This window comes from Zea mays, chromosome 1, assembly GCF_902167145.1.
Source record: "Zea mays cultivar B73 chromosome 1, Zm-B73-REFERENCE-NAM-5.0, whole genome shotgun sequence".
Classification (NCBI taxonomy): domain Eukaryota; kingdom Viridiplantae; phylum Streptophyta; class Magnoliopsida; order Poales; family Poaceae; genus Zea; species Zea mays.
In genome coordinates this window covers 246,517,865-246,529,586 of record NC_050096.1, presented here as the reverse complement: position 1 = coordinate 246,529,586, position 11,722 = coordinate 246,517,865, and the positions used below count along the sequence as shown (strand labels likewise).

At 50.1% G+C, this 11,722-nt stretch overlaps 1 protein-coding gene across 2 annotated transcripts; it reads right to left on the bottom strand.

Moving 5' to 3' along the window:
• Positions 1 to 472: 472 nt before the first annotated feature.
• On the bottom strand, positions 473 to 3,539 carry LOC100192102 (GDP-mannose 3,5-epimerase 1). 2 transcript variants are annotated; one of them, XM_035967584.1, is made up of 8 exons: positions 3,381 to 3,539; positions 2,523 to 2,757; positions 1,959 to 2,375; positions 1,729 to 1,822; positions 1,515 to 1,644; positions 1,294 to 1,426; positions 963 to 1,170; positions 473 to 870 (listed from the first exon to the last, which is right to left on the bottom strand). In XM_035967584.1, exons 3-8 carry the CDS (start codon positions 2,372 to 2,374, stop codon positions 709 to 711), a joined length of 1,143 nt encoding a protein of 380 aa, XP_035823477.1. In that variant the 5' UTR covers position 2,375; positions 2,523 to 2,757; positions 3,381 to 3,539; the 3' UTR covers positions 473 to 708. The 2 variants fall into 2 exon arrangements, with proteins under 2 accessions (XP_035823477.1, NP_001130997.1); NM_001137525.1 differs by lacking the exon at positions 2,523 to 2,757 and having other exon boundaries at positions 474 to 870; positions 3,381 to 3,492.
• Positions 3,540 to 11,722: the final 8,183 nt, after the last annotated feature.

Here is an 11,722-nt window from a genome sequence, read left to right as displayed (position 1 = left end):
GTTGTGGGGCGCATGAAGTGCTTGTAGTGGAGCTTGGTCTTAGTCGCATACACGGGCTTGTGCATTCTGCTTCTGTAACGTACTATTCGTGGGTGATGAGCTGCCCGCTTCCACGGTGGACCAGGCTGATTTTTGCTGCGGTGGCCGGTGGGCTGCTGACGCCGACGACCCCGTGCCCGCGGGAGCGCTCGTATCGTTTGGACCATGCCCGAACACGTAGCGTTCCCTTTCTGGTTCCCAGGGAATATTACTCGGCATCACCACGCACAGCCCAGCCGGCAGCCGTTTGTCAAAGAAGAACATGGTCCCGCCGCCCGTCTGAGAAGACGACAGCACAACCAACCACAGCTAGCGCTACAGCTACGTCTTCCTTGGCAGATGGCAGTCTCGTCGTCACATTTGAATGGATGGAATGGAAGCTGAGAGCCCATACCAATCTAGTATAGGATCATACATACATGTTGTCCACATGTAGTAGAAACAGGGAGAATTTTATTGCCGGCCGGCCAAGACCAAATAAAGGGAGTACAGCAAAAATTCAACGAGTTGCATGGCATCATAAATAAATGGAGCGATGAATGGGAAAATAGAAAAGAAGGCGACCGTCATGTCTGAACCTCCAAAAGTACTAGTTTTGCTGCTACTGTGATATTCTACCGCAAACAGTATATCCCGCCATGGTACGCCAGACAGCCCTGGGTCGTCGCTTTAGAGGCCCTCCTTGCCGTCGGCGGCGCGGAGGGAGCCCAGCTGCACGGGCGCCTGGGTGGACACCACCTTGGACGACCCGTACGCCGCGATGTCGACCCCCTGCGTCTTCTCCTTCTCGATCTGCTCTTTGATCCAGAAGTAGGTGAACCGCAGCCCATCCTGCACAAAGGGTATTTTGTTTACATCTGTTTGTCCTCCCAACATCTCCAGCATGGCGATGGAGGCTATATCTAGCAAGATAGTGACAGTACCTTGAGCTTCATCGTCGGGGCCCAGCCAAGCTTCTCCTTGATAAGGGTGTTGTCAGAGTTGCGCCCGCGGACCCCTTCCGGGCCAGGGATGTGGTGGATGGGCAGCTTCCTATCCTCAAAGCCCAGCACGATCTCAGCCATCTCGTTCATGCTCACCATCTCATCGCTTCCGATGTTCACTGGCTCGCGGAAGTCTGACTTGGTCAATCTGCAGTGCACACAGTGTGGGCATCATCGTCATACAATGTCGATTCTCCATTGCTATACACAACACAGGCAACAGCTAGCTCTTGCTTAAATTTGGTAGTATATCCAAAGCACACAGACATACCTCAGAACACCCTCCACGCACTCGTCGATGAAGGTGAAGGACCTGGTCTGGAGACCATCGCCCCACATCTCAAACCTCTCCGTGGATGTCTGAGCCTTTCTGCAGAAGGCAGCCGGTGCCTTCTCGCGGCCACCTGATAGACAAAGAGAGCATTTTTTTATCAGGCCGTTGGATTGTTATGACCTCACAGCCACAGCCCAGAAAACTGGTAGTAGGTTCACCTTTCCATGTTCCGAAAGGGCCGTAGATGTTGTGGAAGCGGCCGACGCGGCACTCGATGCCAAAGTCCTTGGTGTAGTGCTTGCACAGCTCCTCGGTTGCAAGCTTCTCCAAGCCATAGGCATCTTGAGGCTGAAACGTAACACCGAGGGGATTTAGATTTGACTGTATATATGTCTAACAAACAGGAACGTCATTGTATTTCGATGAACACACCTCAGCAGGCCAGGCATCAGATTCCTTCAAGCTCACATTTGTGTCAAGCTGCTTGAACTCAGGGTAAATGCATGCACTCGAGGCATAGAAGAACCTGCCAGACCAAAATGATACTATTATGCATGAATAGGTTCTTTGAAAACTTCAGTCAAATAGCATCAGCTAGATTACTTGGGAAGTTATTCACCAGCCAGAAAGAAAATGAAGTGGCAATATATTTGTATATATACCTCTTCACACCATTGATACGTGCAGCCTCCAGCATGTTAAAACTGATCATGGTGTTGTTGTACATGATCACAGAGTGATTTGACTGGATGAACCCCATGCCACCCATATCTGCAGCAAGATTGAAGACATGGTCGACACCATGGGTGACCTTGAGACAGTTGTCCATGACCCTGAGATCAACGAGGTGGAACTCATGGCAGAACATGTCCTCGGTCATGTGCTCGTTCTTCTTCCAGTCAGAGGCAATGATGTAATGGCCCTCGTTCTTCAGACGGCGAGCAATGTGGGATCCAATGAAACCACCAGCCCCAGTAATCGAAATCCTCAGCTTCTCACTCGGCCAGTAGGGCTCCCTCTCCAGCTCAGCGTAGGTGTACTCGCCGTAAGCGGTAACGGTCTTCTCGCTGCTCCCCATTCTGTCATTTGAAGCAAGACAATCAATTGCTAGAGTCCAGCTCATGAATCACACACACATCAGCAGTTGCTAAAGTCCAGCTCATGGATCATCAACGTATAGCCAATGTGTGGCACATATACTCAATAAAAACAAAACAAGAAGATACCAAATTATCAGCCAATCATGGGTCCAGGGAATCTTTACAGCAAGTCGTGTGTGCCGGTGGCAATTAAATATTGTCCGTTATGGCATCAAGGAATCTGAACACGCATGATACTTCTGAAGCTTCTTAACTCAAAGTACCGTTGCAGATCTGGTTGACTTAAAAGCCTAAGCGCGGCCAGATGAACGAAAAACATGTGCAGTACGTAGTAAACAGAGCGCAAAGCTCATTAACAAACCTAGGCATTAAATAAACAAGGCTATCAGAGACGTGCAAATAATCAAACCTTCTGAATGATGTAAATTCTGAAACTTTTACTTTCCAGTAGCAGAGTAGCAATTTCCAAGTTACCATCTCATGATAAACAGAGAGTGAAGGAAACAGAGAAGAGAGCTTGTAAGCCTTGTGCCTCTAATGTTGCCTACATGAGAGCCGTACTTGCTAGTCAGGCAGGATCTTGGCGGCCGAAAAGTCAACCGCCGTCCCTAAATCGAACAACGACGCTGCTGCACAACAGATTTCACACGGTAAAACAGGCAAGCGCCATCCTAGGATTCGCAAGGCAAAACAGGGCGACAGCCTAGACATGGCTTCCCAGGTTATTCCTCCACGGGAAGTTGGAAACGGGCGGATTAACGAAGCTACTATGGAAAATCCTAAAAAATCCTAGCAATTCCAGGCACAAAACCTGCATGCATGGACTCAGTCAACCGAAAGACATCCGCACGGCGCCATTGCGCGGCGCGCTCTGTGCCCGGACCCGGAGGCCGGAGCCGACAACCCAGAGCCAAAACCAGCCAGTCACCGGGACGAGCCTGGCGTGATGAAGCACGCAAGAAAAGGAGATCTCGGCGGGCTTACCTCTCCTTTCTCGGGCGAAGGAGGCAGGAAGACGAGACGACGAAGACGCGGTGGGGAAGAGACCGAGAGAGGGGTGGGGAGGATAGGAGACCCAAGCTTCTCCTGTCCTGCGGTGTGCTTCGTCTCCTAAAAAAGTTTATTTATTTATTTATAGAGGGAGGGACACAGGATAGGTGGGGGTTCACTGTACTTTTGCTGGCAAGAAAAAAACGCGATGAGATTGTGATGGCGAAGGTTTGGCAGGATTTTCCTGTTTCTTTTTTTTTTTTGTCTCTTTTGCAGAAAGAAATCATCCTGCCGAATACCAGCATTTCCTTTTTTTTCTTTACTGTGGTATCAGTTATCAGGCAATCATGCATGTTTCTTGGGATAAGGAAGACCAATTTAAGTGTCACATCCGGTTTTAAAGTTCAACTGAATGTATACGTGTCAGATTCTGAAATTAACGTACACATCGATTACATAAATAACTCATTAGAGCACAATGTTCCGAATAACAATAAAGAATAAGTAATAATATTAAAAACTAGAGTTCATAATATAAATCAAAGTACACAGAATCGAAACGTAGCCAACGTAAATAAAATCACCACATGCAGCTGACTAGGGGAGGTCGCTAGCGTAATCCTCGAACTCGTCAAAGTCCTGAAACTCCTGAAGATCCGCCTCGACGCCTTCTTCTTATTTACCTGAGCATAGGTTGCACCAAAGGCAACCTGGTGTTTTGTGAAAGCAAGGGTGAGTACACATCAACGTACTTAGCAAATGGCCCGTTTGACTGAAGTGGACTAGCTTTATGTGGGGTTATGGTCAAAGCAGTTGCTTTTAGTTCGTCAGGTATTTATTATTAGTAGAAACCAAGTTTTAACAATAACCAACCCGTGAATCATTTTCTCATCGAGGAACATCATTATCATCATTGTAATCAAAACCATCAATAGAACCATTGTATCTCAGATCATCTGTATCTCTAATCAAAGAGGATCTCAAGGTCGCTCATAACCGTGAGCACGACTGATATATCAGTTTCATTCCTCTGCAGAGGTTGCACACTTTACCCACGAACTGTGATTCCATTTCTGCCCGGAGAGCGCTACTCCCCATTGGCCACTACCTAGGTGGCCTGGCAGGGTATCACTACGTAGCCTTTACAAAGATTCCTCTGGTGTGCAGTTGCTCGTTAGGTTTCGCCAGTCGTATAAACACAGTACTCCTCCCTAAGGTGGGTGACTAACAAAACCAAATCGAATGAACTTCAGCACCCACCCTTAGCAGAGCAAGCACTATGCCCCGGCCCCAATTGATGGCCCCCCGGCAAAGCCAACTACACCCCCAAGATCCTCTAATTAATCAACTAAGGGTGTCTCATACCACCCTCATGGTTGCACTGTTTTTTCGGGTGGTCTCTCAACGAACAGGTCCTTACGGAGAGGTACTCAGGAAACAGCCTGGACCCCCTAAAGTAACACAAACTCATCATCATAATCAAGATAACATCATTGTATCATAAATGTTCTCATCATGTTCATTGATTAAAGTAGAGCAATAGCATGAAGCTAACCATAATAACCCAAAAGGTAATCAAGGACAAGGTAGATACAAAGCTAGTCAATCCTTAGGTTTTAATTAAGTAATGTGGGATAGTGAATTATAAGTAAGTAGGACATAATGGGTCAGATGACACTTTCCTTCACCAAACAGACGCTAAGGGTCTTCAACCTTGTAGAACTCAAAGAACTTGATCACTTGGTCACCAACGCCTTATCTTCGATTCCCCGAAGCTCGGGAATGGGTCGCATTCTAATCGCAACGCGAAGCAAAAAACGAACAGCCACAAGCAAACAAACATATATATATATGCATAAGAACATTACACCATACCAAGAAAACATAATACAAACATGCAATACAAAATAGAGCGTACTACTATGGTCACGCGACAAAGAGAAACGCAACAATCGGAGCTACAGTCGAGAAGTCAACACGTTTACGCTAGACAAAAATTAATTATAACATTTAATTCGACATTATCAAATATAAATAATATCTATCATTTAGTTTCGATTAATCTGCTACACTAACAGCTGTCAGTTAACTAAGTAATTTAATTAACACGAAAGATTACAATCAAGACAAATTTACGACACACGAAACAGCACAACAGCGTGCAGAACGACGCGCGGACACGCACGACATGTGCGAACAACGCGCGGCAATGCGCACTACACGCAAAAACGACGCGTGCGTCATGCGCGAATGACGCGTGACGACACGCGACAAGGAGTGAAACAACACGCTCGATAGTGCGCGAATGACGCGTAAACCGCACGCGCGAACTATGCACACGGCACGATACACGGGAACTTCAACACGCGCAAACGACGACGCGTGCAAACAGCGCACGCGACACGTGAGAACCACTAACCGACATCGCGTTTATACTAAACAAATATTAATTCAAAACAGTTGAGTTAGCACATTAATATATATATAACACAAATTTAAACTATAATTTAGTTTTAATTAAAATGTTGTTTTAATAACCATCAGATAAACCAATAATTAATGAAAATGTGTGTCATGATAAAATAACATTTTAACATGCACATGACCTTAATATAAAGCTAAATCGACTCGAACGGATCGAAACAGATTTACGACATAAAAGATATTAAATAAATAATAACTCACAGATTTGGAATAGGCTCGACTAGAGGAAGAGAAATATATATTATTGGGTTCCTGGAATATTTTAGTATTCACAAATACTAAATTTTAGGAACTAATATAATATCAAAAAATCTGGAATTCATAGTTAATACACGAAAAGCATTCAAAAGGATTAAAAAATCCAGAAAACATCCTCAAACTCAATTGACATATTTCGAAAACTTTCTACAGTCATAGACATTATGCAATAGCATGAATGCAACAATCAAAGCTTCTCTAGGATTTTATTTTACTACGCTAAAAACTTATATATATATATATATATATATATATATATATATATATATATATATATAATAAAATAGCCCTCCATTATTCAGGAAAAAGAAGAAAAGCAAGTAAAAGAGACGGTAACACCTGAATTTGGTGGATATCAGAAAAGGAATTTTATACCCCCAAATCCAGGGTGTTACAAATCTAACCCCCTTTAACAGAATCTCGCGCTCGAGATTCAAGAAAAGGCTAGCAAGAGAACAGAGTGGTTCATTGGTTTTCACATCTTTTTTTATTTAACCTTGTCTCTGCCAGGTTAACTTATGGACTAGTTGATTTTGACCTCCAAACGTTCATGACCAACTGATTCTCATTATTGGAGTATCGAGACGATATAAATGTTGAGTTGACTTCTTGATGACCCTAGGACGTGGGTTTGGACACACCATGCTTCTGTTGTGCCACTTTGATCTTGTTGGTTGATGTGGATTGCATTGTATTCATTGGGGTTAGCAGCTAACCCCCTTAACATGAACATTGTTATTCCGGAATGAAGATGATGTCGACTCTGATCTTGATTGATTAAGAGGAGCTGGAGGTTACCAACTAGATAGGTGCAAGAGGAAAGAATAGCGAGACAAGGGTAAGCATAGACGGATTAGAGAGAGCAGGGGGAGGAACCCAACTACCTAGCTATATGACACTCACTTAGTAAATTGATGTCATTGCGGACCCAGGGGCCACAACACATCAACACTCATCACAAAGAAGCAATTCAACCATAACACAAGAAAACAACACGAGAACACATCAATAAGCATCCAGTTGCTACTCGTTAATGTTAACTAGATGGTGGTCTTTCCTTACAAAGGGAGACTATTTCTCTAAGGCCATCGAAAGACAAGGACAAAAATAAGACATGTGGGACATGATCATGAGCACGATAATGACGGAGCTGAAGCAAGACATGCAAAGCGGCAAGGAAGGGGAAACAATTAAGAACAGGATAGGAAAAAACACACTCGAACTGAAATGGAAGAGTGGAGGGCTTTAAAATGTAGGTACAAGGCAAGCATCAAGGTGAAGATCGAGAGATGACCAGGGTTAAAGATGATAATAGATAAACACACGACAAGGGATGGGGTTTAGACAAAACTTGCAAGGCAAAAAAGGAAAGCAAATAAGGGGGAGATATGTAACACACCACTCTCCAACTGGTTGGAAAAGAGGAGGGTTTAAATGGTAAGTTCAGAGGAAGCATCTAGGTAAAGACATAAATATCACAAGTTTCAAAGGCGATAAGGACAAGGGTATAAGAGAAAATATGAAGGCATAAATGAACCAAGGGTACAAGTACAACAAAGAATGGAGTTAAGACAAGGCTTGCACACGGTAAAAAAGAAGATGTAGCCAAGGTTGAGATAAGTAAAACACCGCTCTCAAATTGAGATAGAAAATAGGAGATTTTAAAAAGCAGACCTAAGATAAGCATAAAGGCAAGATCTAGAGATTATAAAACAAAGGTAAGGGAGATAACAAACAAAAGTGCAACAAAGGATCAAGTTAAGACAAGACTTGCAAGTGGCAAAGGAGAGGATATGACTAAGGGTTAGATAGGTAAATTGCCACTCTCAAATTGAGGTGGAAGAGAGGAAAATTCTAAAGAGCAGGCATAAAGACAAGTACCAAGGTAAAGTCGATAGATGACAAAGGTAATGGGGATAACAAACAAAAATATATCAAAGGATGGAATTAAGACACAACCTATAAGGCGATAAGGAAGGAAAACAATCAAGGATGAGATAGGTGAAGCACCACTCTCTAACTGAGATGGAAAAGTGGAGGCTTTAAAGGGTAGGTTCAAAGTGGGCACCAAGGTAAAGATATAGATATTACAAGGGTTAAAGGCGATAATAGATAAGGGTGTAAGAAAAGTTGTGAAGATGCACAAGAACCGAGGGTATGAGTACAATAAAGAATGGAGCTAAGGTAAGACTAGCACATTGTCGGGGACCATAATTAGGGGTACCCTCAAGACGCCTAATTCTCAGCTGGTAACCCCCATCAGCATAAAGCTGTAAAGGCCTGATGGGTACGATTAAGTCAGGGATCAGTCCACACGAGTGACTCGATCACGCTTCACCCGAGCCTAGCCTCGGCCAAGGGCAGCCGACCTCGAGAGACTTCCGTCTCGCCCGAGGCCCCCTTTTTTATGGCGGACACATCACCGGCTCGCCCGAGGCCTTGGCTTCGCTCAGAAGCAACCTTGACTAAATCGCCACACTGACTGACCAAATTGCAGGGGCATTTAACGCAAAGGTGGCCTGACACCTTTATCCTGACACGCGCCCCCGGCAGAGCCGAAGTGACCGCCGTCACTCCACCGCTCCACTAGCCAGTCTGACAGAAGGACAGCGCCGCCTGCGCCACTCCGACTGCAGTGCCACTCGACAGAGTGAGTCTGACAGGCAGTCAGGCCTTGCCAAAGGCGCCACGGCGAACTCCGCTCCGCCCGACCCCAGGGCTCGGACTCGGGCTAAGACCCGGAAGACGGCGAACTCCGCTCCGCCCAACCCCAGGGCTCGGACTCGGGCTAAGACCCGGAAGACGGCGAACTCCGCTCCGCCCGACCCCAGGGCTCGGACTCGGGCTAAGACCCGGAAGACGGCGAACTCCGCTCCGCCCGACCCCAGGGCTCGGACTCGGGCTAAGACCCGGAAGACGGCGAACTCCGCTCCGCCCGACCCCAGGGCTCGGACTCGGGCTAAGACCCGGAAGACGACGAAACTCCGCCTCGCCCGACCCCAGGGCTCGGACTCTGCCCTGGCCTCGGCCGAACGACTTCCGCCTCGCCCGACCCCATGGCTCGGGCTCGGCCACGGCAACGGAAGACAGACTCAACCTCGGCTTCGGAGGAACCCCCACGTCGCCCTGCCTAGGGCACAGACCGCCACGTCAACAGGAAGCGCCATCATCATCCTACCCCGAATCGACTCGGGTCACGGAGAACAAGACCGGCGTCCCATCCGGCCAGCTCCGCCGGAGGGGCAATGATGGCGCTCCACAAGCTCTATGACGACGGCGGCCCCCAGCTCTCTTACGGAAGTAGGACGACGTCAGCAGGGACTCGACCGCTCCAACAGCTGTCCCTCCGCCAGGCTCCGCCGCACCTCCGACAGCCACGACATCACGCCAGCAGGGTCCCCAGATCTCTCCGGCTGCCACATTGGCATGTACCTAGGGCGCTAGCTCTCCCTCCGCTAGACACGTAGCACTCTGCTACACCCCCCATTGTACACGTGGATCCTCTCCTTACGACTATAAAAGGGAGGACCAGGGCCTTCTTAGGGAAGGTTGGCCGCGCGGGACCGAGGACGGGACAGGCGCTCTCTTGGGGCCGCTCGCTTCCCTCACCCGCGTGGACGCTTGTAACCCCCCTACTGCAAGCGCACCTGACCTGGGCGCGGGACGAACACGAAGGCCGCGGGACTTCCACCTCTCTCACGCTCGACTCCGGCCACCTCGCCTCTCCCCCCTTCGCGCTCGCCCACGCGCTCGACCCATCTGGGCTGGGGCACGCAACACACTCACTCGTCGGCTTAGGGACCCCCCTGTCTCGAAACGCCGACAGTTGGCGCGCCAGGTAGGGGCCTGCTGCGTGCTGACGAACAGCTCCCCGTCAAGCTCCAGATGGGCAGTCTCCAGCAACCTCTCCGGCCCGGGACGGTGCTTCGTTTCGGGACTCTTGAGTTCATGTCCTTCGACGGCAGCTACGACATGATACTTCTTCCACCGCCGCGCGACTACGACAATGGCGGCCGACAACCCGCCCGCCGGCGGCGGAATCGACGATGTCTTCCCCGCGTGGTGGAAGGGCAACATTCGGGCTCGCTCCGTTCTCTCCCCCGCCAACGGAGGAGGAGGCGGGGCCGTCAAGGCCAGGTGGGAGGCCGCGCTTCGTCGGCCGTCGAGTGAATCGACGCCCCCGATGCCCCGACGGAAGGCACGCCGGACGTCGACCTCGCGTTCAAGACGGAGGCAAGCGCCGTCCCCCCGCGGCACGCTGACCCCGAGCAAGAAGACGACGCCGGCGCGCTCGCGGAAAGCCTGCAGGACGTCGCCCTCGAACCAGAGATGACGGTGCAACCAGTCCCCGATGTGACTACGTCGCTCCTCGTCGACCAAAAGGTACCGACTAACTCCCATCTTGCGTCATTTCGACTCGGCCTCAACCCGCCAAACGACCTCGTTTTGGCGGGCGCTCTCATTGAGGCGAGTGCAACCCCACTGAGGTTCCGTATGCGGTCGCCTTGGGACCGACTGACGGACGTCTCGACCTACGGGCCCTCTGGGTCCGAGGAAGATGACGATCCCAGCATCGGTTGGGATTTCTCCGGACTTGGCAACCCCAGTGCCGTGCGGGACTTCATGACCGCATGTGACTACTGCCTATCCGACTGTTCCGATGGAAGCCGCAGCCTTGGCGACGAGAGCTGCGGCCCAAGCCGCGAATGTTTCCACATCGAGCTAGGGGATCCCTCCGAAGGCAACCATCTTGGCATGCCGGAGGACGGTGATCTCCCTAGGCCGGTGCCTCGCGTCGACATCCCACGGGAGCTAGCTGTGGTCCCCGCTCCGGCGGGGGGTTACGACCCACAACTCGAGCAAGTCCGCGAGGCGCAGGCCAGGCTCAACGAGGGAACAGGAGCGCTTGAGCCGATCCGTCGGGACGTCGGACAGGCATGGGTGGGCCAACCCCTGGCCGGAGAAATACGTCACCTGCCCCAAGGTCTCCAGCACCGCGTCGCCAACGATGTCAGGATCAGGCCGCCGCCCGCATCCAGCGGGGTTGGTCAGAACCTGGCAACCGCAGCAATGCTCATCCGCGCGATGCCGGAGCCGTCAACCACCGAGGGTCGGCGAATCCAGGGGGAACTCAAGAATCTCTTGGAAGGCGCTGCGGCCCGGCGGGCCGAGAGCACTGCCTCCCGAAGGCAAGGATATCCCTCGGAACCTCATGCCGCGACTTCCCGATTCATGCGGGAAGCCTCGGTCTACACCGGGCGCACGCGCAACACCGCGCCTGCGGCCCCGGGCCACCTCGGCAACGAGCACCATCGACGCGACCGTCGGGCTCACCTCGATGAAAGGGTGCGCCGAGGCTACCACCCCAGGCGTGGGGGGCGCTACGACAGCGGGGAGGATCGGAGTCCCTCGCCCGAACCACCCGGTCCGCAGGCCTTCAGTCGGGCCATCCGACGGGCGCCATTCCCGACCCGGTTCCGACCCCCGACTACTATCACGAAGTACTCGGGGGAAACGAGACCGGAACTGTGGCTCGCGGACTACCACCTTGCCTGCCAACTGGGTGGAACGGATGACGACAACCTCATCATCCG

Coding starts and splice junctions, on each gene's coding strand:
- LOC100192102 (XM_035967584.1), bottom strand. CDS start 2,374: ATGGGGAGCAGCGAGAAGACCGTTACCGCTTACGGCGAGTACACCTAC. Junction 1,823..1,958: donor CGTATCAATGGTGTGAAGAG/GTATATATACAA, acceptor TTGGTCTGGCAG/GTTCTTCTATGCCTCGAGTG. Junction 1,427..1,514: donor CCCTTTCGGAACATGGAAAG/GTGAACCTACTA, acceptor TTTGTCTATCAG/GTGGCCGCGAGAAGGCACCG.